Source organism: Lithobates pipiens, unplaced genomic scaffold, assembly GCF_037356315.1.
Source record: "Lithobates pipiens isolate NorthernLeopardFrog02 unplaced genomic scaffold, aLitPip1_a1.2 Scaffold_18, whole genome shotgun sequence".
Classification (NCBI taxonomy): Eukaryota; Metazoa; Chordata; class Amphibia; order Anura; family Ranidae; genus Lithobates; species Lithobates pipiens.
Genome location: NW_027507758.1, coordinates 110,897,701 through 110,925,067, shown reverse-complemented (window position 1 = coordinate 110,925,067; position 27,367 = coordinate 110,897,701). Strand labels below are relative to the sequence as shown.

The 27,367-nt window shown below is 44.5% G+C and overlaps 1 protein-coding gene across 1 annotated transcript in view; it reads right to left on the bottom strand.

Moving 5' to 3' along the window:
• Positions 1–27,367, bottom strand: part of SNX5 (sorting nexin 5) — a 94,201-nt gene that overhangs the window by 27,180 nt on the left and 39,654 nt on the right. Inside the window, exons 5-8 of the mRNA XM_077486006.1 lie at positions 21,660–21,783; positions 18,064–18,159; positions 9,095–9,200; positions 6,661–6,736 (exon numbers count right to left, since the gene is read on the bottom strand). Coding sequence (XP_077342132.1) covers positions 6,661–6,736; positions 9,095–9,200; positions 18,064–18,159; positions 21,660–21,783 — 402 coding nt within the window. The remainder of the gene's footprint in view (positions 1–6,660; positions 6,737–9,094; positions 9,201–18,063; positions 18,160–21,659; positions 21,784–27,367) is intronic.

Sequence of the window (27,367 nt, the reverse complement as noted above, 5' to 3'; positions counted from 1 at the left end):
TGAAGGACAAAAGGTGGGTAGAACTATTTCTTGCGTCCTATGGAAGGCTGTTGAGACCTTTGGAAGGAAGCCCGGGTCAGTTTTAAGAACAACCCGGTCTGGGAATATGCAACAGAAAGGCTCCACTATTGATAAGGCCTGTAGTTCGCTTACTCTTCTAGCAGATGTAATGCCCACTAAAAGGACCAACTTAAGCGACCACAACCTGAGAGTCGCTGCTGCTGGGGGTTCAAAAGGTTCCTTTATCAATGCCCGTAGAACCAAGGACAGGTCCCATTTAGGGAAGAACTTAAATGGCACGGGCCTAGCTCTGGCCAGAGCTTTAAAAAATCGAATAAGCTGTTCCTGAGATAATCGTCTCTCAAGGAAAACCGATAAAGCAGCCACCTGTGCCTTTAGGGTACTGGCTGCCAACCCTAGTTCCATGCCCTCATGGAGAAATTCAAGAACTGAAAAAATCTCCTGGGGAGGAAATTCCTTTGATAGGCACCAGGAGTTAAACCGTTTCCATGTTTTAAAATAAATTGCCCTAGTAGTATCTTTTCTACTTCCTAGGAGGGTTGTGACTAACTTATCAGATAACCCTTTTCTCTTCAAAATTTGCTCCTCAGTAACCACCCGGTCAAATTGAGTTGCCCGATGTATGGATGCTGAAGAGGTCCCTGGGTTAGGAGATCCTTTCGAAGCGGAAGAACCCAGTGGGGTCCCACCGCCATCCTCTGTATGGTAGCAAACCATGACCTTTTGGGCCAGAAGGGGGCCACTAGGATTAGACTCGTGGATTCCCCCTGCAATTTCTTTAGAACCAGAGGGATCAATTGAAAGGGGGGAAAAGCGTAGCACAGGTGGAAATCCCACGGGTGTGCTAGGGCATAGAGTCCGCTTGCCTGATCTTGTCTGTTTAAAGAGAAGAAGGCCCTCACCTTGTTGTTGCTTCGTGACGCAAATAGGTCTATCTGAGGTAGGCCCCATCTCACAGTCAGCTCTTGAAAAACTTTGTGGTTCAGACTCAATTCTGATTCCCGAACTTTTTCCCTGCTCAGAAAATCTGCTACCACATTAAGGTCCCCTTTGAGGTGCACTGCTGATATGGACCTCAGGTTGCCCTCTGCCCATGACAGAATCTGGTTGGCCAAGGATAGCAGCACCTTGCTCCTTGTGCCCCCCTGCCTTGTTATATATGATACAGCTGTGGCGTTGTCGGAAAGGATCTGGACATGGAGTCCCTGAACCACTCTCTTGAAGGCCCATAGCCCGAGCAGAATGGCCCTGAGTTCCCTCCAGTTGGAGGACCTCCTGGACTCCCTGACTGTCCAGTTCCCCTGGGCTATCTGGCCTTCTAGGTGGGCACCCCACCCCCAGGAGCTTGCATCTGTAGTCAGCCTCAGGACTACCGGAAAACACCAAAGTAGACCTTTGTCCAGATTTGAGTGATCCCTCCACCACCAGAGCTTTCTCTGGACCTGAGGGGGCATCTTGAATTGTTTCTCCAGGGAGTCCCCGTAGGACCAATTTGTCAGAATTGCCTGTTGGAGCTCCCTTGCATGCAAGCGTGCCCACTGTACCGCGGGAATGGATGATGTGAGGAGGCCCAATACAGACATGGCTGCCCTGACAGAGATAGGCAGGTTTGTCTGGGTCCTCTTCACAGCACTCTTGACCTTTTCCATCTTCTCTACTGGTAGAAAAATCCTTTCCTGCCTGGAGTCGATGGTGTACCCCAGGAATTTTATCGACTGGGATGCAATCATGCTTGATTTTTCCCTGTTTATTAGCCATCCAAGGCCCTCTAAGTGTCTTACTGTTCTCCCCAGGTCCCTCTCCAATAGCTGTTTTGTATTGGCAAAGATTAGAAGGTCGTCCAAGTATGGAACGATTGATATACCTTCTACCCTGAGGGGGGCTAGGGCCTCTGCTACGATCTTGGTAAATATCCTTGGGGATGAGGATAGACCGAACAGGAGAGCTCTGAACTGGAGATGTATCACCGAGTCTCCCGTCCTGAGTGCAAACCTCAGATACTTCTGTGAAGCTATGGCCATGGGCACATGGAGATATGCATCTCTTAAGTCTATGGACGCCATAAAACAGTTTGGCATCAAAAGACTCTTTACCGAGAAGATTGTGTCCATCCTGAATCTTTTGTATTTGATTGATTTGTTTAAAATCTTCAGATTCAGGATCAGTCTGAATTTGCCCGATGGTTTTTTTACAAGAAAAATGTGTGAGTAACAGCCCAATCCCCTCTCCTCGGGGGGGGAACATCCATGATCACTTTTTGCTGCATCAGTTCCCCCAGAATAGAGATCATGGCTACGGACTTCTCCGAGTCCTGAGGAGCCTGGGTTACGTAAAACCGTGCGGGAGGGGAGTGATCGAATTCCAGTCTGTAACCCCTTTCTATTATACTGAGGATAAACAGACTGTCCGTCACTGACTTCCACTGTGGAAGGAAGGCCTGTAACCTCCCTCCAACAGCTGGAAGACTGTCACTGGTTTTTTGGGTTCGGGGTAGGGGGACGGAATAACACTCCCGACTTGCCCCTTCCCCTCTGAGGCTTCCAGGGCCTCCTATATCCTGTCTCTTTGGTCTCAGAGGTTTTTCGAAAAGCACGAAAATTCTTTGTGCTCTGGGGAATCACCTTTTTAGGAGGAAAACCCTTCTTTTTCTCAGCCGTTCTATCCAGAATGGCTTCGAGGTCAGGGCCGAATACCAAGTCTCCCTCGAACGGAAGACCACATAACTTGGCTTTTGAGGCAGTATCTCCTGCCCATGTCTTAACCCATAAGGCCCTACGGGCTGAGATTATAAGGGCTGAGGACCTGGCTGACATTTTAATTGACTCTGCCAAGGCATCCGCCATATACCCTACTGCCTTTAAGAGAACAGGCAAAGTATCGAGCAGGTCCTTTCTAGGTGTTCCTGCCTCAATATGATCTTTTATCTGTTCTAGCCAGTGCTCTAAATTTCTGGCTACTACAGTTGAAGCCATTGCTGGCTTGAGGTTTGCTAATGTTGAGTCCCAGGCCTTCCTTAGCAGGGAATTAGCTCTTTTGTCCATGGGATCCTTGAGGATACCCATGTCCTCGAACGCAAGATCCGTATTCCTTGAGACCTGGGAAAAGGCTGCGTCGAGCTTAGGTTTCTTGTTCCACACCTGTGAGCTATCCTCCTCAAAGGGGAACCTGCGTTTGAGAGACCTAGAAAAGAAAGGAGGCCTCTCAGGGTCTCTCCATTCCTTCTTGACAGTTTCGGATAGAAACTTATGCACAGGGAAAACTCTGCGTTTCACCTCGCCCAAACCCTGAAACATCTTGTCATGTAGTGACAGTTGGGCCTTATCCTCTGTGATATTTAGAGTCGTGTGGATATTTTTCAGTAAGTCATCCACCTCCTCCAAGGATAACTTATACCGGGATGAAGAAGCGGAAGCCTCCTTTGCTTCCTCTGCCTCCTCCTCTGAAACAGAGGACATAGCGTGTTCCTCCTCCTCCGAGTCACTGCCCCCCCTGGGTGCAGGTGCTGATGAGTGAGAACGGGGCGCTGAGCTACCGCCCGCAGTTGGGCGTCTGTCTAAATAAGACCGGAAAGATTCAAAAGTGTCTGATAATTCTTTCCTGAAAGAACTTAGTAGCTCTCCCTGCTGAGACGCAGGGGTACTGGAGGCTGCTTCTTCGTTGACTAAGTCGCTTATGCAGGACCTGCATAGCACCTTAGTCCAAGAATCTTTTAGAGCATTTCTACATGATGGGCACCTCCTCTTGCTAGGAGGGGACACATGCTTGGTCTTTTCTATTGCTTTCTGAAATATACCAAGAAAAAAAGATGCCAAACCTGAGTTACAAAACACAAAGTAGACACAGGAAGATATGCTGCCAAATAGAACAGATTTTAACTGCTTTCACATTCTATTTGCTCTTCAGCCAGTGAATCCCCCCCACAGACTCACTAAACAAACATTGAAAGCATTATTCCTACATAACATTTCTAGGAAAACAATGCTGCAGGCTTCCCCAAGTCAGGAAGGGAGAAAAAACAAACAAGCTCTAACAGTAATGACAGAGACCGCTGCCTCTGCTTACCTGAGCCTGGCTGACAATTGTGGCTCCTGCTCCTGCCACCGCCGATTGATCCTCCTCCATCGTCAGTGAGGATCGAATGGCGTCTGGGTGCTTTATGTTTGAATTCTGCGCCTCCCGGAAGTGATGTCAGCCGAGGAGACCGGCCCCCTCTCCCTGCGTTCCGGCGGCCGGAACCGGAAGCCGCGTCGCGCCGTCGAAAGTTCCGCCCCCGGCCGGAAATGACGCACTCGCCATCCGGACCCGGAAGGCATGAGCCTGACGAACGGCGCGAGATATGAATCTCGGCAGCGTACCAAACCCAGCCGCCAGTCTAAGGAAGGAGGAACCTCCACAGCCTGACCCCCCTGGGTATGAAGGAGAGCGGGCACCGAAGCGACCCCCGCGCGTAAAGGGAGGAAGCTTGGCCAGGTCTGTACCAACTGCGCAACAGTGGCATGCCTCAAACCCTCCCCACCTGGAGAGAGCGCAGCACCCCTTGGTTCCCTGCAGCGCTTCCACCATGGCCGGAGGAAACACTACAACTGAGGCCATGGTGGAAGTGTCCGGTCTTTTAAAGTGATCTGCAGTGTTTCCTGGGAAAGTGGGTGGAGCTGCGCTCTCTCCAGGTGCTGTCCTGAAAGACGAAGGGAGAAATAAATAAAAATAAATCACATTTCGATTTATGACCACAAAACAGGTTTTCCCACTACTTTGCAACAGACCATTTTAAATGAGCTTTGGCCCAGAGAAGAAGGTGGAATTTCTGGATGATGTTCAGATATTGTTTCTTTGCATGACCTTAATTTGCATTTTTTGGATGACACAGCAAACATTGTTAACAGACCGTGATCTTCAGGTGTTCCTGAACCCATGCAGTGATGTCCATCACAGAATCATGCCTGCTTTTAATTCTCAGAATCGTCTGATATTATATACTGTTAATATAAAGTCTTTACAATTTTTTTTTTTTTGCTTTTTTAGACGCAGCTTTTCAGAATAGTGAGATACTCTGACTCTCTAAGTTGGCTCTTTTTATATCCAATCACGTTACTGACCCGTAGGCAATTAACCTAGTTGCATAATGTTCTTACAGATCTTTGTTAGTACCATTTACTTTGCCAGCTTTTTGTTGCCCAAACCCAACTGTTATGAGACAAGTTGCTACCATCAATTTCAAAACTATCTTTTTTTCTTAAAGGTTTATCTTTTCTTGGTTTAAACATTTGATAGGTTTCCCATTGTGAATCAAATTTGGGTTTAGGAAAAATCATTGCATTCCGTTTTTATGTGAATTTTATACAGTGTCCCAACTTTTTTGGAATTAGGGTTCGACATTAATGAAGAGCCGCATTACATGTAATTTTTATAGCGTCGGTTTGCACAGTGCTTTACAATATAAAGGGAGACAATACAATAGGGCTGGAAGGGCCCTGCTCCTGCAAGCTTACAATCTAATAGGGAGGGGCTGGTGAAACAAGGTAGTAACTGTGAGGGATGAACTAATGAGGGAAATAGAAGATTTGGTTGTTAGCTGAAGGCAGGATAAGCCTCCATGAAGAAATTTGTTTTCAGGGATTGCCTAAAAGTGGACAAAGTAGGAGATGGTCAGATTGGGGTAGGGCATTCTAGAGGATGGGAGAGGTTCTAGAGAAGTCCTGGAAACAAGCATGGGGGAGGGTGGGATACAAGGGCGCTAGAGAGGAGCAAAGAGGACAGTCTGATATTTGGCGATAGGATTGGTGATGTAGCTTGGGGCAGAGTTGTACATAGCTTTGTAGGTTATTGTTTTTAATTTTATTTGTTGGGCAATGGAAAGCCAGTGGAGGGATTGGCAAAGAGGGCTAACGGACACGGAATGGTCGGTAAGGTGGCTGAGTCTTGCAGCGGCAATTATGATAGACTTTCTATGATAGACTGAAGAGGGGCTATATTGCAGAGCGGTAGGCCAATGAGGAGGGAGTTACAATAGTCAAGGAAAGATATAACAAGGGAGTGAATGAGTTGCTTACTGGTTTCAAAGGTTAGAATGATCTGCCTAGAGTTCTTCTAACCCCCTTAAAAAAAAAAAAAAAAAAAAAAACACTCTAACATTTCACTCCAACATCTAAAATTTAGTACTTTACTTAACAATGTTACTTAGCTGCCTCATTGCACTGAATCAGACTGATGTTTAACAGTTGGAAGACCGCAATGCTATCCAATCTGTTTGAACTCACTGAATGTAGGCAAATGCTCTCAATTCATTCCACATATATTTTTAAAATAGTGTCCAGTGTTTGATTTCATTATAAAATAGCCTCACACAGAAAATAACTAGACAGATTGTTCACATTACCAGTACCACACAGCATTTCTATGGCAATGATAGGCCATTTATAAAGCTAAACCAAAACACCACTGCCCCCCTGTGGTGCATTCTAGACGACACACATTCCTTTGCTCACTAAAGAACTGTGAACATTGGGTGCACTAGATGAGACCATTGTAAGAATTCTGGGCCTCTGCTGAATGGAATGTGTTTATCCAACAAAGGGGAAGTCATTAAAACGACTTCCTACTTCACATTCTTTTCCGCCCACAGCTGACAGTTACACTTACTTTCTAAGTGGCGTGCTCTCCGATTCAGCTACAGAGACCAGGGCAGCCGAAACATGGATGTGATCATCAGCAACATCTGCAAAGAAAGCAGGAAGCAATAATAGAAAGGCATAGAGGGTCATGACACTACTGGTAGACAATAACGGCAAGGAATGAGCAACTCCCAGTGCAGCAATAATTCTCACTTTTTCTCATCGTTTATTAGCAAAATGTAATGCTTTGTTATACTGTACAAAAAAATATATATATATATATTTTATCAGAATCTTGAAAAAAGGAATGTACCCACAGTATATCGCTGCACCAAGATCAGTGCTATCTCTCTGCATCTCACCTATATTTCTACAATAGTACGTACAGTTAACAGAATTATTTATTCTACCTAGTAGTCAGTCATTTGTTAAATGGGATTAGACTTTGACTAAGTAAATGTTCTGCTATATAGGGAAGGGTCAGTGGACATGAAAAGATGGACATGTTACAACAGATACCATTGACCACTATTTATACAAACCGGTTATAGGCTGTGGTGCCGTTCTGTGTATTCTGACAGTGGGGGGGTCTCCCCACTGTCAGAATACAAAATACAATAGCGCAGAGGGGAGGATTCCCCCATCCACCTCTGTTGCATGGATAGGAGAATTTGAAAAAAAAAAAAATTCTGAACTATGAACAGCCAGCTTTAGTGTCAGAAGTCACTTTAAAAAGCAGAACTAGAAAATTACCTCGAACCCCCAGACATTATATAATTTTTGGAAAGCCAAGGCTCTGGAGAATAAAATGACTGCTGTTACCATTTTTGTATGTCACAATATATGCGCAGCTGTTTATCAAACTCAGGAAGAGATACACTTGAACTTCAGTGCACACAAATACAATGCCCAATTATTTTTGGTAAAATCTAAGGGATACTGCGTTGAGTAAATAGATCCCAAACAGCCCATGAAATGGCCAAAAACGACAGTACCTAAAAATTTACATAAGCGACTTTAAAGGCTTTTATGGGAAATCAGTTTAGTTATCATAAATATTGGCCCTACAATTATTGCTCTAGCAGGTATGTGAATGACAGCTCCGAAACCAGAAGCGAATAAATCCTCATCCCTTAAATTGCCACAGGAGGAGATGGGAAAGAACGTTCCCCAGTCTACTCTGCAGGAAGCTGTCCTGACTGCTTGCTATGGGTTGCAACAGGAGTGGTCTTTGCCAGCACTGTTTGTACTGCTCCTTCCCCTCCCATTCTGAGCTCTTCAGGGACTAAGACTGATACCAAGTCAAATTAAAAGCAAAAAAAATATCTGCTTTTATAGGCGTCCTTTATAGCCACCTAAAGTTCAGCTTTAAGTCCAACATGTGCTGCCCTTTTTATTTTTTTATTTTATTTTTTTTGTAAAAAAAATAAAAATAAAAGGGTAACGTATAGGCATGTACAAAAACAAAATTTCATTGCCCCATAACAATGTGATGAAATATCCTTCATGAGCAAAGGACTGTGTGCTGATATATAACCAATTATATAAATGATGGTGCCATCCATTAGATCACTTCAGCAGCCCCATTCACGAACGGACTGTATAGACTGCAAGTAATATATGGACATCCCACCCTCAAATAGTACCCACTTTAGGTGACCTTTGACAAGCAGAAGAGGAATCGGAAACCACCAAGCTGTTACCTGTCCGGCCAAATCCTTGAGCAGGCAAGTCTGCCAACATACTGTGGCTGCTATGAAGAGGGTTCTGCAGGGCACGTAATCCTACAAAACAGCCCAAGGGGTCCTGAGCCTCCTCACAAGGTTTCCAATGCAACAAAAATCAAGGGCACGCATGGCAGGCAATAAATAAAATACATCCAAACAAACGTTTCTGCCTTTAAAACGCACGCACTTTGCTCAAGAAACTTAATCGGCTGGATGTTTTGTTTTTTTCTTGGATTGTTGCACTGGACACTTACTTACCAGAAACACAAAGACCAGCTGCTGCGATTTTACAGATGTCAGACGTGCAATCTCTTCAATATGAACTATTCTGAGCGTCCTCCACAGTAACAAATGGATAGTATCACAACTCTATTTTACTTGGACTTGTGGAACAGTTAGAAAGTGTATAAGTGGGCACTTGGGAATGTAGGAAAAGCAGCAGAGGCACCCATAAAGCAAGTCCATCTCCTGTAGGTAGCACCGGCATGACACCAGAGCTGCCTTTCTAGCTAGAAGACCGCATTACCCCGCCGAGGGAAGCAATAGAAGACTTCGGTGTAGGAAATGCCTGCACAGACGTTCAGGGTTATTTCAAGTTAGAATAAAACATACCCCCTTCCATTCACACACATTCCTTGTAAAACACATTGTTCTTGGCCATTAGAATTTGCTATGAGTGCAGCTTGAAAATCCATACACTGAATGAGAAAAATAGATTCTGAAAAGTATACAAACTTTTATGGGCTCTTGTCATTTTGTCAGCCTTAAAACTGGAGTCCTTGATCCTATTGTGATAATTCACAAGAAATATTTTTTCTTGCTCAAAGAATTCATCAACTTCCTGTGCAGAGGAAAAAGCGATGAGAGATGAGGTTAGGAGGTAGGAAAGGATTACACTATAATATAGAAGAGTCATTGTGTAAAAACGATGCAATCAACATGGAGAAAGACACTCTGAGATAAATATACACACCAGAGATTGGAAAAACGAGAAAAAAAATAAATAAAAGTTTTGAAAATATATAAACACACAAATACAGTAGTGCCCCTTGAAATTTTCCTCATGACATGTTACAATTTTATGTGATGGACCAACACAGTGGAACATAAGTGTAAAGTGTAAGAAAAGTGAGAATAAAAGCTTTTCAAAATCTTTTACAAATAAAATGTGAAAAGGGTGGCTTGCACTTGTATTCAGCCCCCTTTACTCTTTGCCAATTAGATACCTTCTAAAGGCAATTGGTTCCACTAGATTTTAGTTAGGGGTATCAGAGTCCAACTATGTTCAATTTATTCTCAGTATAAAAATACAGCTGTTCTGTGAAGCCCTCAGATGTTTGTCAGAGAACCTTAATGAACAAACAGAATCACGAAGGTCAACACATAAGACAGGTGAGGGATAAAGGTGTGAAGATGTTTAAAGCTGAGTTAGGCAAGGAAAAAAAAAAAAATATCCGAAGCTTTGAACAAAAAAGTAACAAAGATGACTGACTGTGGAAAGGGAAAAATGATTACACCATGAACCCAGCCTGATCATTCTCCACCAGAAAGGGCCCCATGGGGTATAGGCAGGCAATGCCATTGACATCACAAAATAAAATAGACAGTTAATCTACATATTAGGCAAGATGGTTAAAAAGAAAATAAACAAACAAAAAAAAAAAAAGTACAGTAAACCCTGTCGTTAGAAAACGGCACCGTTTAAGCCATCATACCAAAATGTAAAGAGTATGACACAACTGCGAACCTTCCAAGACATTGCCGTCCACCTAAACTGACAGGGCGAGCAAGGAGAGCAGTATCCTCCCTGGCGATATGATGTCTGCCCCCATGCGTTACTGCGCTCGCAGGGAATGGAGCCTGGAACAGAGGCATCGAGCGGAGGTCACGGCCTACAGACACAGCGAGGGGACATTGCAGGATCCTGCAATGCAATCCTGAGTGTGGCTCTGGGTTACTGCTAATGATACTGAAATTTCACCCGCAGCAACTCTGGAAAACCGCCAGGGAGGTTGATCAGAGAAACACCAAGAGGCCCATGGCAACTCTGGAGGAGCTGCAGAGATCCACAGCTCAGTTGGGAGACTCTGTCCACAGGACAACTATTACTAATGCACTCCACAAATCTGGCCTTTATTGAAGAGTGACAAGGAGAAAGCCATCAGTTGTGCCATTTGCAGTTTGTGAGAACCCATGTGGGGAGACACAAACATGTAGAAGAAGGTGCTCTGGTCAGAGGAGACCAAAATTGAACTTTTTGGCCTAAAATCAAAATGCTATGTGTGGTGGAAAACACTGTACATCACCCCCACCATGAAACATGGTGGTGGCAGCATCATGTTGTGGGGATGCTTTTCTTCAGCAGGGACAAGGAAGCTGGATGGAGCCAAATACAGGGCAATCTTAGAAGAAAACCTGTTAGAGTCTGCAAAAGACTAGACTGGGTTGGAGGTTCACCTTCCAGCAGGACAATGACCCTAAACATACAGCCAGAGCTACAATGGAATGGTTTAGATCAAAGTCCAGACCTAAATCCAAGTGGCAAGACTTGAAAATTGCTAATAATTTGGGGGGGGGGGGGGGGGGGGGGTGGCGAGAGCAAATAGAGGCTAGAGAGAATAGAATACACGTACATAAAATTATATTATAATATATATACATACACATAGGAAATTATTTGATCCCCTGCAGATTTTGTAAGTTTGCCCACTTACAAAGAATTGTAGGTTCTATCATTTTTATCATGTGTATTTTAAATGATAGAGACAGAATATCAACCAAAAATCCAGAACACACAATACAAATGTTATAAATTGAGTTTCAGTTCAGTGAGTAAAAAGTATTTGATCACCAAGCAAAGCATGACTTAGTACTATGTGGTGAATCCCTTGTAGACAAGTAAAGAGGTAAGATTTTTTTTTTTTTTTGTAACTGGTTACCAGGTTTGCACACATCTTAGTAGGTATTCTGGTTCATGTTTCTTCACAGATCTTCCTTAAGGTTTCTTGGCTGTCACTTGGCAAAGCAAAGTTTCAGCTCCCTCCATAAAAATTAGTTTACGCTTACCGGTAACGTCTTTTCCAGTAGTCTTTCAGGACAGCCACTATGAGAGATAGTCTCCTCCTCTTCCTCTGGAAACCCTGCGCCAGCCCATAAATTCTTACTTCCCCTGCCGGACCTCAGTTTATATCGAGATTACTTCCGGACAGCTGGGGAGACACAAGAACACATTAATAACATTGTCAAATACCATTATCCTGCTGCGCTCTGGTCTTTTGTAAGACTCCCCCCAATTTTCGGGTGGGTAACTAGGGCTGTCCTGAAAGACTACTGGAAAAGACGTTCCCGGTAAGCCTAACTCTAATTTTCCCTAATCGTCTTTCAGGACAGCCACTAGGAGAGGATAAACGAGCATTTACCAGTTAGGGTGGGACTACAGCTTGCAAAACCTTTCGCCCAAAGGCCTGCTCACCTGCCGACACCAGATCCACTCTGTAGTGTTTTACAAAAGTGGAGTAGCTGGACCATGTTGCTGCCCTGCAAATCTGTTCTGGCGTTGCTCCCGCTCTTTCTGCCTGGGAGGCTGCCATAGCTCTTGTAGAGTGTGCTTTAATACCCACTGGGATTTCTTTCCCTGCAACTGAATAAGCCTGCTAGATGGCTACTCAGCCATCCAGCAATAGTGCGTCGGAACCTTTTCTGGCCCCGGAAAACAAAATAAATAAGGAGTCTGACCTTCTGAAAGTCTTGGTCAGTTCTAAATAGTGTAGGATACATCTCCTAACATCCAAATCATGAAATTTTTGTTCCTTCTCGCCTGAGGGATTGGGACAAAATGAGGGTAAAACCATTTCCTGGCTTCTATGAAAGCCGGATGCCACTTTCGGCAAAAAGAACGTATCGGTCTTTAAAACTATCCGGTTCGGGAAAACGCCAAAGGAAGCCCCGTTTGATAAGGCCTCCATCTCACTGACCCTCCTGGCAGTTGTTTAGGCTACCAGAAACACCGTCTTCACAGTTCTCTTAGTAAACACTCTTTTAAAGGCTCAAAGGGGGGTCCCGTTAAGCTTTGTAAAACTAAGGACAAATCCCATCTGGGATAGGGCAGACCCTGGACCGGTCTCTGTCTAGACAGGGCCCTAAAGAATCTGACTACCCACGGGTTGGCAGCCAAATGCTCTTCTAAATAAACAAAAAAACTGAGGGCTGACACTTGACCCCTAAGGGTACTAATGGATAAGCCTTTATCTGCCCCACACTGTAAAAATTCCAAAACTGCAGGAGGAGCTCCGTACTGGGAAAGAGCTCTCTACGCACCATTTATTGAAACATAACCGGACCTTTTCATAGATCTGGCGAGTTTCCTTTTTCCTACTGTCCAGGAGGGTAGAAACTAGCCTCTCTGAAAACCCCTTAGCTTTTAATAAACCCCCCCTTAGTAGCCAGGCCGCTAACTTCCACTGGCATACTCGTGGACAGAGGACTGGCCCCTGAGAGAGGAGATCGTCCCGAGGGGGGCAAGAATAGGGGAGGTTCTACCGCCAACTGCTTCAGTATTGAGAACCATGCCCTCTTGGGCCAATGCGGTGCCACCAGAATCAGAGATGTGCTTTCCATTTGAAACTTTCTCAGAACTGCTGGCAACAACGCCGGAGGTGGGAAGGCATAGCACGTTCTGAAGTGCCAATTCTGGTTCAAAGCGTCAACACCTAAGGCTCCCTCTCCCCTTCTTAGGGAGAAAAAACAGGGGGTTTTTGCGTTGCTTGTGGACACGAAAAGATCCATCTCTGGAGGTCCCCATCTCTTTATTACGAGATTGAAGACCTCCTGGTTGAGAACCCAGTCACCCTCCCTCAGCCTCTTTCGGCTGAGAAAGTCTGCCACCACGTTTTTCTCTCCTCAGGAAAAATGCTGAGCGCAAAAGGGTGTAGGTCTCGGCCCAGCTCAGGATCTCTGTTGCTAAAGACAACAGGGCTCCGCTTCTCGTGCCACCCGGTTTGTTTAAATAGGCCACTGCAGAGGAGTTGTCCGACCGCACCTGAATGTGGTGACCCAGGAGCTCTTTTTTGAAAAACCTGAGGGCTAGTCCCACTGCCCTTAATTCTTTCCAGTTGGACGACCGAGACAACTCGTCGTCCTCCCAAGAGCCCTGGGCTAGAAGGGAACCCAAATGTGCCCCCCAACCTCTGCCACTTGCATCTGTGGTAAGTACCCGAGAAACCGGGATGAGCCACAGACGTCCTTGCGACAGGTTCGTCACTTTCCTCCACCACCAGAGGGATCTCTTTTCTTGGTGTGGAACATGTACTAGGGTGTCTAGAGCCTCTTGACTGTGGTCAAACACCCCTAGGACGAAGGTCTGTAGGGGATGAAAATGTAGTCCCGCCCACTGCACTGCTGTGAGGGTAGATGTAAGGAGACCCAATACTGACATCAGAACCCTTATGGAAAACAGCTGGTTGCTCTGAAGAGAGGCCACCGCTCTGTCCAGCTTTTGTACCTCGGCAGAAAAACTCTCAACAGTGTTGAGTCCAACAGGAAACCTAGATAGGAGATCTGTTGCGAGGGGATCAGGCTGGACTTTTCCAAGTTTAGAAGCCACCCCAGGTCTGTAAGGACCCTTTTGGTTAGGTCGAGATCCTTGACTAACTGTATTGGGGATGCTGCAAATAAGCGCAGGTCGTCCAGGCAGGCTATTATACATATCCCTTGGAGCCGAAGAAAGGCCATGGCTTCTGCCAGGACCTTGGAAAAAATGCGGGGTGAAGAGGATAGCCAGAAGGGCAGGGCTTGAAACTGAAAGTGTACCGTTTCTCCCCCTAGATCTATGGCAAGGCGTAGAAACTTCTGCGAGGCCTCCGCTATAGGGATGTGTAAATACGCGTCCCTTAGGTCCAGTGATACCATGAAACAGTTGCGGGGTAGAAGAGCCCTTACTGAAAAGATTGACTCCATGCAGAATCTTTTGTATGTCACTGACCAGTTCAGGGGCTTTAAGTTCAGAATTAATCTGAACTTTCCTGAAGGTTTTTTCACTACGAAGACATAATAAAAACCCCTTCCCTCTTCTGCTTTTGGGACTGAGAATACGTCCCGATTCTCAAATTCCAACAATGCTTCCAGCAAGGCCTCGACCTTTGCCATGCACCTGGGTAGATGCGCGACAAGGAATCTTTGTGGGGGCGGTCTTGAGAATTCCAAGAGGTACCCCCTTATTACCCTTAAAATAAATTGATTGGGGGATATTGTCTCCCACTGTGGGAGAAAGGCCCCCAGTCTTCCTCCCACTGTAACGTCACTGGGTTTTACGGGGCTGGTCAGGAGGGCGAAAAATCGCCCCTCCCTTTTTTGGGGCCAGGTTCTCCATTTTCCCCTCTGGTTTAGGGGTTTCCCTGCGCCCTTGTGGACAAAACCCCTTTTTTGTTTGTACGGGGGTTTTACGCTTAAGAGGAAAGGATTTTTCCTGTCCGGTCTAGAACAGTCTCTAGCCCTGGGCCAAAAAGGAGGTCCCCCGTCAAAGGTATCCCACAGTTTTACCTTGGAGGTACTATCCCCTGGCCACGTTTTTAGCCAGAGGGTACTTCTGGCCGAATTGGCTAGAGCCACCGTTCTGCCCGACATGCGGACAGACTCAGCAGAGGCATCTGCTATGCAAGCGTTACCTCGCAGCATAGGAGGGAAGGACGACAGAATGGTTTCCTTATCTGTGCCTGCCTCAATATGTTGTTGGATCTGTGAGAGCCAGTGCTCTAAATTGCGAGCCACAACCGTAACTGCCATTTCAGGCTTTAAACTGCCGATAGCCGAGTCCCATGTTTTTTTAAGCAGAGAGTCAATCCTTTTGTCCATGACATCTGCTAAAGCCCCCATGTCTTCAAACGCCAAATCCGTGTGTCTGGAGACCTGGGAGAAAGCGGCATCTAATTTGGGATTTTTATTCCAAATGCATGCCGGGTCCTCTGAAAATGGGAATCTTCTTTTAAGGGATCTAGAAAAGGGCTCTCAGGATCCTGCCACTCCTTTTTAACTGTTTCCATTAGTACCTCGTGCACTGGAAACACCCTTCTCTTTGGTTCCCCTAAACCCGAGTACATTTGGTCATGAAGGGTTAGGGGCTTCTTATCTGCTTGGATACCGAGGGTTGTATAAATCGCTTTCAAGAGGTCCTCTACCTCAAGGGATAATTTATAATTGGAGGCTTTCCTGGACCCCCGTCCTGGTCCTCCCCCTCTGAACCCTCCTGGGAAATCGGAAGAGGAACTGTCTGGAAGTCCCCTTCCTGTCCCTGAAGGGCCTGCAACCTCTGACCCCCCTGTAGTAGCAGGTTGAACCGGAGCAGAACTCTGTGCTAGATGTGGGATTGTATCCTGGGTAGCTGGAACCGTGGGAAGCTGAAACTTTACAAACAGGGATCTAAAAGAAGAGAAGGTGGACGAGAGCTCTTTGACTGAAGCTGCTAGTCCTGACTCCTGTTCAGATTCCCTTTCCCCAACAAGGGAATCTATACAGTCTCTACACAACACTTTTGCCCAAGATTCCCCTAAAATGTCCCTACAGGAGGCACACTTCTTTTTAGAGCTATGCGTGGACTTAGTTTTTTCCGTAGCTTTCTGAAATAAGTAAAAAAGAAAAAAAACAGAAAGAGAAAAAGTCAATACAAAGCTCAGGATACAACCCTGGGAGTGCACTAGACCCCTTTTTAAATGAAGGGATCTGAGCCTCCCCTCCGCCCCGGCCACCCAGGGGGTCTGCCCCCCATGATAGAACCATACATTGGGGGTGGGGGATCATAGATAGAGAGTACCCCTCCCCAGGGTGCTCTTACCTTAGAAATGCTGAAGGTAGTGTCTGTTGGTTGAGCATCAGCTTCCGACATGACTGCAGGTGGCTGCTTACTACTGAGTTTCACGCTGCCTGTGTGCATTCCCAACTCGTCTCCAGCTTGTGTCCGGCCCTCCTATCAGCTCCATGACCCGGAAGTCGATCGTATTCGAGGTCAAGCCTTCGCTTCCGCCGGATAAGACGTCGCCCGTCGTTCAGCCCGCTCGGTTCAAAGAAAAAAAAAAAGGCGGTCTGTACCCTTGTACAGGGAAATCCGAACGGCTTGCCAGCTGCGTCCCTGTAGACGCGATAGGAGTCCCCCACGACCTGACCCTGCGCTCAACTAGGAAGGGGTGGCAATACCTGGTGAGGCAAGTAAACCCAACATCAATCCGAGCGGCTTGACCCCAGCTTTCTCTTAACGAAGCCCCCGCTTCTTTCAACCTGGGTTCTTTGATGAAAAGAATGACCACAGCCTCCCTGACTGATCGGCCTGGTCCCTGCACAGTGTCTCCCCGCCGGAGGAAAAACACTAATAACTGAGGTCTGGCAGGGGAAGTAAGAATTTATGGGCTGGCGCAGTGTTTCCAGAGGAAGAGGAGGAGACTCTCTCTCATAGTGGCTGTCCTGAAAGACGATTAGGGAAATTTCTATAGGATTAAGGTCTGGAGACTGGCTAGGCCACTCCATTACCTTAATTTTCTTCTTCTTGAGCCACCCCTTTGTTGCCTTGGCGGTATGTTTTAGGTCATCGTCATGCTGAAAGACCCATCCATGACCCTTCTTAAGTGTTCTGGCTGAACATGGCCCTGTCCATTGGCCCCTCAATGTGGAAAAGTCGGCCTGTACCTTTAGCACAGAAACAGCTACAAAGCATAATGTGTCCACCTCAGTGCTTGGCTGTAGGGATGGTGTTCCTCAGGTCATAGTAAGCATTTTTCTTCCTCCAAACATGGAGAGTCACGTTAATGCCAAAGAGCTCAATTTTGGTCTCATCTAACCACAGCACTTTCAATCATTCTCTGAATCATTTAGACATTCATTGGCAAACTTCAGACAGGCCTATGCATGTGCCTTCTTGAGGAGGGGGACCATGCGGGCGTTGCAGGATTTAAATCCATTGCACCATATTGTGTTACCAATGGTTTATGTGGCGACTGTGGTCCCAACTGCCTTGAGATCATTCACAAGCGCCTCCTGTGTAGTTTTAGGCTGACCCCTCACTTTTCTCACGCCCATCCTTGCCCTTTGTGGCAAAATCTTGCATGGAGCGCCAGACCGAGGGGGATTGATCGTGAGGAGACAACTGGTGGAGTTTTTATTCATAAAAAGAAGAAATACAAAATCACCAAGCTTCTTGCTGATAGTCTTGCAGCCCAATCCAGCCTTGTGCATGTCTACAATCTTGACCCTGAAGTCCTTTGACAGGTTTGGTCTTGCACATGATTGTGAGGTTTAAATAGAAGAGAGATTCTTTGGACTGGTGTCTTTTATACACAACGAGTTGTCATTAGGAGCACACCTTCTTAAATTGACAGGACTAATTTGTGTACCACATGAGCACATACTGTAGCCAGTTTGTGGGAGCCAGAATTGTTGGTTGGTAGGGAGATCAAATACTTTTACTCACTGAACTGCAACTCAAATTTATAACATTTGTATCATGGGTTTTTTCTGGATTAGGGAGACACGCCAACCAGGAAGGTGTGTGCGATTCTGTCTCAATCATTTAAAATACACTTATAATTATAGACCCTTCATTTCTTTGTAAGTGGGCAAACTTACAAAATCTGCAGGGGGATCAATTTTCCTCACTGTAGATACACACATGTAAAAATACATATACATATATTTGAACAATATGAAGCCTCTAGGGACCCCACCTTCACTCCAGAGAGAAGAACTTCATCAGCACTCTTCACCATACTCCGGAAGAATCCGCCAAACATCTCTTTGGTGTTTTTCCGCCTTACACTTAACTAAAATCAGAAAGATAGTGCATTAGCGACCAGATCCTCAAAAATAATCAAAACAAATCCTCATTATGCCCCTTTTAAAAAGCGACTAGCATTGCTTTAGCATCCAAGTAAAGCCCACCTCAACTACCGTTCTGCATTTAAAAAAATAAAAATAAATAAAATATGGTCAACTGGTTAAAAACAGAACATTTTTATTCCTGTATGTGCTATAAACAAAAAAAAAAAAAAAAAAAAAAAGCTGCACTGGAAGCCAGAAATTTTGCATAAAGCCGGCTCATACATGGATTGTGATTCGGCCTGTTCAGCAGGGACCGACGAATTTAGATCCATGCTGACTGTACCAATGCAGTCAATGCATTATTCGATTTGGGTAAAACCAGCCTCTGAGATTTTATTTTATATACGATTACTGCAAGCTATAGCCGCTAGCAGTAATTGTGTTCTGTGGCCGGAAAGTCTACTCATGCAGGGGCATGCAGACTGCGTTGATGGGGGAATCAAGCAATTTCCTTTCCTTAAAACCATGGTGGAAGGAAAGAAAATCCAATCAATCGATGGGCTTAAAGAGGAAGTAAACCCTGATGAATTTACTTCCTCTCATTACCTGCAAAGGTAAAGCATAATGGACTACTATGCATCGCATAGTAGTCCATTATGTGTCACTTACCTGCCACAGGAGCCAGCGAAGTCACCGCTGTCCCCTGTAGTCCGGCGCATCCATCTTCTCGGTGGGTCTCGCTGCTCCGCCGCTGTCATTCGGTAAAGCCGCGATGATGTCACTCCTGCGCATGGGATCTGCCACTCACGGCATATCGCCGTTGACCGCGGCGCGCTCAGTCCGCCGCAGACATCGGTGCCTGTCTTTCGGCAAATATCTCCTAAACCGTATAGGTTTAGGAGATATTTCTTGGACCTACAGGTAAGCCTTAATCTAGGCTTACCTGTAGGTCAAAGTTGGTTGTAAGGGTTTACAACCACTAAGCAGTTCGTTGCAATCCACGTGAAATTTGTATGGTTTCACACTTGCCATTAAAACATTCCTTTATAGAACTATAAACACTTGATAAAAAAAAAAGAAAAAAAAACACACAGGTACAAAAGACATACGTTAAAAGCTTTGAGGAAGTGTGATGACTGCACGCCATGGTCCTTTGTTCCTGTTTGATGGAGTGTTTAAAAATGTAATCAAGATTTTTTTTTTTTAGCAAAGCAAACCAGCTCATTTTAAATGCTGCAAACTTTTCAGGAGGCTTAATATGAAGGGAAATCCAAATTGGCTCCGGTGTCCATGTTTTTGTGGGTGGGTTTGTAGATTTCACACCAGTTGAAGTATATTTTGGTCTGGTAGGGTTTTCAGAATATGGAAGAAGAGATGATTCAAATTATGGCAAAGCCTTTCAAGTATGCCCTCTTACGGTCTCCAGAGCCTATACTATACCCAGCACAGTTTTTGCTTTTAACTTACATGCAACATGTACGAAGATCAATATCAACATATTTGCTTTTTCTTTTTTTTGAATAATTTAATGGTTTCTAAAAAAATAGACAATTATACTGGAACAGGGGAGATCGGGAGTACATGATTCTAGGCAACTGTAGAGATTAATATGCAGAATCACATTAGCCGACTTCCTTCTAAAAAATACTATTTATTTAATGGTAACAATATATAGTGTTATGTTGTACTTTTCACATCAGTCTCTGCCCTCAAGGGAGTTTACAATCAAACATCCCAACATTCACATGCACACATACCATATAGCAGTCAATTAACCAGCATGTCCTTGGAGTGTTGGAGAAAACCTGAATTACTGGAAGAAACCCAAGTAAGCACAGGGGAGAACATGCAAACGTCATGCCGGAAGTGTCCGGATTTGAATTCTAACTGAGCAGCCTAGTGTTGCAAGTTAGAAGTGCTCACCATTAAGCAACCGTCTCTCAGGCTAGGCGTTTCTCTCTCCAGCACGTTTTTTAAATGGAGTCAATGTTATCAGCCTCTTGTAATCCTTAGATTTTGAGAGGAGGGCCAATGCTTTATACCAGTCAGGTTGTACTGCAGTGCAAATGTGCTGTCAGTGGTGGAAGGAGAGAGTACTAAACTCCTGCAAGTAGTAAGAAAGTGAATGTATGTAAACTCTCATTTGTTTTTTCCTATAAAAATAACAAACATGTTATACTTACCTGCTCTATTACAGTAGATTTGCACAGAGCAGCCAAGCCCCTCTTCTCGGGTCCCTCTTCTGTGATCCTAGCCCCTCCCTCCTATTCAGTGCCCCCACAGCAAGCAGCTTGATATGGGGGTACCCAAGCCAACTCACAGCTCCTTGTGTCTATTCGGACACGGAGCCCTGGCCCCACCCCATCTCTCCCCCGATTGGCTAGCTGACTTTAAAGCAGTGGCATCCAATGGCACCGCTGCTGTATCTCAGCTAACCAGGACAGAGAATCTCAGACAGCTTAGACAGTCGTGGACATTGTTGGACAGAGGGACCTCAGGCAAGTGTTGGGGGGAGGGGGGGGCTGCTGCATACAGAAGGCTTTTTATCTTAATGCATGGAATGCATTAGATAAATCACCTTCTACCTTTACAATTACTTTAAAGGTTCGGCTTTTGTTAAAAAAAAAAAAAAAAAAAAAAAAAAAAAAAAAAAAGCCATGTCATACTTACCTGCTCTGTGCAATGATTTTGCACAGAGCAGCCCTGATCCTTTTCTCAGTTCCCTCACCGGTGCTCCTTGCTCCTCTTTCCCTGACCAGTGCCCCCAACAGCTGCAGTGATTTGAATTAAGCCATCAAGTCACACTGGTGTAAACTAGGGCTTAATGACCAGTGATCATTCTGGGGGTGCATTCTTGAAAGCTGTTAGTGTAGTGGAGGTTGAGCGCTTGGATTTTCTCAGGATTAGCAAAACAAAATTCTTAGGTCTTGGTCAGGAGGGTGCATCTAAGCTTACATCCACGAGAGGTTCCATGTTTGTCTGAAAGGGATACACAGGTATTCAATGCATCCACGTGCAGGCAGACCCATTTGTGTTAAATGAGATGCAGAAGATGCATGACAAAGCTGTTGGGGTGTATGTCCCTGAATGCAGACAGTGCGCATTTAGAGAAATGCACCTGCACGTTCTCAAATTCGGACCAGTGGCTGTGCAGCTGCTGAGTACCTAACAAACATGAATAGGAGTGCCTGTGCGCAGATGCAGAGAAGAGCTGTGCATGTTGTGTGCGCGCAAACATGACCCTTCGCATGGATGTATGCTTAGATACACCTATGTGAACAAGGCCTTTGGTATGTAAAACAGTTACCATATATGCATCTTAGATGCGTATTTAGCTGCTTTACTTTTTATTTTCTTAAAGGGGGAGAAAAAAAAAAAAAAAGGGGGGGTTGCGACACTACATGATTGAACAAGGATACTGCAACTAAATGGAAAAACATCAATGAAACAGCTGTGTCAGCATCCAGGCCTCGGCCTCTACACAGGAAGGAAGGGTGCTTACATCTTGGTCGTATTCCAGGAATATATGGAAGTTTCGGTCTTTGCTCAAGATGGGATGAGAGGCGATCCTCTGCAGAAAAACTTCATGGACAGACACAGTTTTCTTAAAAACTGCCAGATATTCCCTGGAAGCACAAGGGGAAAAAGTTACAGAATGCAAGGTGACACGAACAAGTGTACAATTCACTACTGCAGCCGAGTAGCACAATACTTTTCACAAACTGCTTACATTTGTGCAGATTTCATATAAAGCAAATTCATTTTCAGAAACAGAAAAGTAAAAATCACACAGCCTAAAATCCCCGGGGATTATCTGTATGCAATATAAACTCTGGACACAGCTCCACATACACAGCGTTACGATGGAGGAGCATCATCTGCCAAACTGCTAAAAAACACATTTCCTGCCAATAACCACAGCTGCTAGCCAGCAAAATTGTTAAAAGGAAAATAAATCATTAAAAAATCTGCTGAATGGATGTGTAGTTATTACAGTTTATTAGATTTTGTTTACCAAAAAGTCCTAAAGTGCAACTTGATGGAAAGAAACAGCAGCTTAGACTGTGACCCCTCAGGACTTGCTGGATTTGGAATACGTGCTTTGCACTTAGAAATCATTTTTGATTAAGCCATTGCAGGAAACAGAAATTTTTTGATTTGCATCTCCTATGAAGGGTGGTTAATGGCACATAATATAAATATACACACACACACACACACACGGTAGACAGAAAGTTAGTGAAACTAAACCTCCCCCCGCCCCCCCCCCCCCCCCCATCCTTTATAGCCAAAGAAGCTGCCACCTTGGCATCAGTTTGATCTGCAGTTGCCATGATGCTGCACATGCGATCGATTACACTAGCCACTTCAGGGCTTGACAGTCCAGCTGGGGGCACGAGCAACTGTGTGCCTTGAATGTAACTTTTGGGAAACCTCAAAACATGAAATATGAACAAAGCATATTACTCTTTAGCATGTACTTGTCTAAATGAAGAGCACCGGCATATGTCTGCTGCTTCATTCCTCTGCTATCAGCATGAATCTCATCTGACAAGTATCCCTGACACTGAGTAAAAAGGTTACAGGGAGGGATGCAAGGATTAACAACCACTTTAAAGGGGTTGTAAACCCTCATGGTTTTTCACCTTAATGCATTCTATCCATTAAGATGAAACCTACTGTGGTGCTGAAGCCCCCCTAGCTGGTGTCTCGTGTCCTGACTGAATAGATTGACAACAGCGGAAGCCAAATGGCTGCACTGCTATCAAATCCAATGACACGGATGTCGAGGGGGCGGGGCCAATTCCTGTATTGTGTGTGAATGGAGACAGAAGCAGGGAAAACACCCACATGGGTGTCCACCTTAGGAGAGCCTTCAACATAGGCCCTTGATGCAGGGAGGAGCCACCAGCGCTGCCGGGGGGACCCCAGAAGAGGCAGATCGGGGCCACTCTGTGCAAAACGAACTGCACAGTGGAGGCAAGTATGACAAAAAATAAATAAACATTACAAAAAATTACAACCCCTTTAAATCACAAGGTTTATTTCCACTTTCAAGTAAAGTGAAACGAAACTTTACAGCCACGGAAGTGGCCATTTTGGCCTCTTATAAGCAGTTGCCATGGTGTTGCACATATCATTTGTTATTACACCAACCAATCGACTGCTTGACAGGTCTTTTGAAATCGAACATAAGCACTCTATAGTAACTAACAGCCACACTATAATCTAAGGCATGCCTTGAATGTAACAGTTTTGGGAAACGCAGTGCAATTAGAGGGAGGCAGCAAAACAATAGTCTTAGTATCCAAGGATATAGTGGTACTACATCCTTCTAGTAACTAGACTAAACCCACCAAATGAACCATTTTCTTAAAAACTGGACATTAAAAACAAAAATCCCTACCAAAAGGAAAAACTAAAGATACCACACCAAAAATCAAAAAAAGTTTCACATTTTTTTTGGACAAATATTAAAAAAACTTTGGGTTAAAATCATGAAGAGTAATAATACTATAGATAAATGTATTTCATAAAGTTACAAAGATCCCACTCTTAGCAACAGTATTTTATTAGTTAAACATGAGTAAGCAGGCTTTGTCCCATGAAACGTGTTGAACAAGCCATCATGCAATGCCCTTATATGGACAATTGGGGTTGCTACCATCTGTAAACACTGGCAATATATGCACTTGTAGCATGATATTTTGTTTGTTAGGATTACTCTTCAGGAGCTTAACCAGAATATTTTTTTATATTTGTACATAAAAAAATATGAACATCTGTATACAAATTTTTGGTGTAGTGCCATCAAAGCCCTATTTAGTTTTTCTTTGGTAGGTATTTTGTCTTAAATGTCCCATTATAGGAAATTGTTTAATTGGTGGGTTTAGTCCTGCTTTGAAAAAACAGGTGAAGGGACAGACATTCCATCACAATCTTCCTGTAGACATCAGTAGTCAATAGAAAGATAATGAACAACTACTGGGAGAGTCCTTCAATAAAACATGGGTGACACGTTACAGCAATTCATGCCAGGTTAGACTATCAAGTTTGTATTGCCGTCTGTCTGCATTGAGATACATCTCAATTTGCCTGGATGAACACTGTCATGGAGACAAAAAGACAGAGGAATCCAAAATGTTAGAGTTGTCGCCAGATTAGTAGGTGAGGGTATATCATCTAATGAGGACAACTGTCTACATCCTATCCTATAATTTTTTTTTTTTTTTTTACTTGTAGCCAAATGTTTAGTCTACATACTGAAGAATCCATCACATGCAACATTATAATCAAGATAATAAAATTATCTAGAGCAGGGATATGCAATTAGCGGACCTCCAGCTGTTGCAAAACTACAAGTCCCATCATGATTTTGCCTCTGGGTATCATGCTTCTGGCTGTCAGAGTCTTGCTATGCCTCATGGGACTTTTAGTTCTGCAACAGCTGGAGGTCCGCTAATTGCATATCCCTGATCTAGAGTAACGAAATGAACTCCAGACAGAACAAAGCCAAAAAGGAACAGTTTATAAGCAGGGGATGGGCTTGGACAATTATGTACAAAGGGTGTTCCATTTGGCATATGAAGTCAGTTAACTTGAGATGTGCTAGATTTATGCACAAAATGTACAATACTGGGCCCTCAGAGAGCTGGTGACTGTCAGTCACCGGCTCTCTGCTCTGCCGCCGCCCCCCCCCCCCCCCCCCCCATGCTCAATGGAGCGCAGGGCTTTGGAGGGAGCAGGAGTGGCTGGCTCAGCCTCAGCAGTCCAGGGTTGTGGGGAGAACCCGACCATATTTTTGTGATCATTCCCTGGCATGGACCAGCCCTGTGACGCTAGCAGGCATCAGCCAGAGTTTGTTGAAAACAAGTCAAAAGGAGTGCAGAACGGACTGCACTCCTGTGACCAACAGGAGAGGTACATATGGCTGTACTTTCCCTTTAAGCTGGCCAGAGACAGTTCGAGTCTGACATTCCAGCAAGGAATATCTGAGATTTGAACCATGTATGGGTAGGCTAATTGTACAACCAGCTTGTTGGATTTTTAGGATGCCATATTCCTGGCAAGGATGGCCCTTGTGCCCCCCTGCATGGAGGACACAATAGCTCCATGGAAGGGATTCCCTCATTAACACAGACTGTTGATCGAGGAATCAAGTGATTCTTTCCTGCAACCAAATAAATCGTATCCTCTATAGCCTGCCTTTGATTTCTGTGTGTTTCTAAGCATCACTTCACAGGGCCTCTACTTTGGGTGTGTCACAAGAACAAAAGAATTGTGTAAATGACTAACACTAATCAAAGCGCTAAATGGAAGAAGGGCACTTGTCCTCTTTGACCCAAGTGGCAACCCGTGACTGCAATAGAGAATGCATTGTGCTAGGACCATGGTGACTCAGAGCCTCTCTCTTTACAAACAAGGCCTTTGGCTCATGACAGTTTGTTGGAAAAGATTTCATAAAATTATAATAAATAATGACAGTCTGGAAGTGAATGAATAAAAATTGAGTTTAGACAGCCAATTTAATATTGATGGAAAGAACACCCTAATAATATGTGAATCACATTAGTTCAATATATTCTGTTAGGGCCTTTAGTGGTAGAATCTGTTTGGGTCTCCACTTCCACCAGGCCATAACAATGGTGCCAAACTGCAGTAACTGTTGTCAGTAAAGCTAGACATTCACTTTACAAACTCATTTCAGTTTTCTTTAGATCTAACAATGTAGTACAAAAGTTACTTTTCTTGTCTAATGTAGAGTGGATTGTTCAGGTGGCATTCTATGCCAGAAAAGTAAAAAAGCGGGTATTGCTTCTAAAAGGCTATCCAACCAGATGTGAAAAAAAAAATAAAAAATTGCTACTTACCACAAACTTTTTGGAAATGGAACCAAAGAAAAAAAAATGCTCCCAAGTGCCCTTGGGAGCATTTTTTCTTGGTTCTATAGCCAACCAGATATTGGCATTTTATGCACAAGTACGTACAGTATAATACATAGTACAGTATGCAAGATGCACTGAAGTTTCGGCAGCCAAAACATATCAGCTAAAAATGGTGTTATCAGCATTTTGCTGATAAGAGAAAAGGCAGCCAATAATAGCAAACACACGTGCGATTTTTCTGCAATTTTTTTACTATGGTTATGGAGTTTGCATTCTTGCTGCATTTTTAATGCATTTCAACGGGGAGTTGCGTTTTTTTTAGCTGACCAAAAATGCAGCAAGCAGGATTTTTAACACCACAATGGAAGCACAACGCACCAGTGAAATACATAGAATTTAACTACTAAAGGACAGGAAGGATTTGTCCCTTAATGACCAGGCCATTTTTTTGTGATACGGCACTGCAACGCTTTAACAATTGCACAATCACGTGGTGCTATACCCAAACAAAATTGACTGTCCTTTTGGTGGCATTTGATCACTTCTGTGGTTTTTATTTTTTGCAAAAAGAGCGACAAAAAAAAAAAAAAAAAATTTTTTTTAATAATAATATATATATATAAAAATAACCCACATTTAATTATCAATTTAGGCCGATATATATTCTTCTACATATTTTTTTTCTAAATAAATAGACATATATCGATTGGTTTGTGCAAAAGTGATTGCATCTGCAAACTATTGGATAGATTTAGGGACTTTTTTATTGTTTTTACTTGTAATGGTGCGATCTGCGATTTTAGCAGGACTGCGCCATTGCGGCAGACAAATCTGACCCCAAATGACACTGAGGACCAGTGACATGATTACATTGATTAGTGCTATAAAAATGCACTGATCAATGTAAAAATGACACTGGCAGGGAAGGGGTTAACACAAGGGGGCAATCAAGGGATTACGTGCGTTCCCTAGGTATGTTCTAACTGGGGGGGGGGGGGGGGGGGTTGGCTCACTGGGACATGACAGATCACTCACTGTTTCTGATCACTAGGAACAGGAAATCTGACATGTCATCTGGCAGAACGGGGATCCGCTTTGTTTACACTGGCAGATCCCCGTTCTGCCTCTGTACTAGGTGATCGCGGGTCGCCAGTGGACATCTAGTATGCTCAACCCGCTGGCACGCTCCCACAGAGTGCGTGAGAGCACGTTGCCGGGGGGGGGGGGCACATGCCTGCCATTGTGTGAGCAGTTGTACAGCTACAGCAGTTCGCGCAGGAGAGCCAGCCTGCCGTAAAAAGGTGGAGGCTGGTCGGCAAGTGGT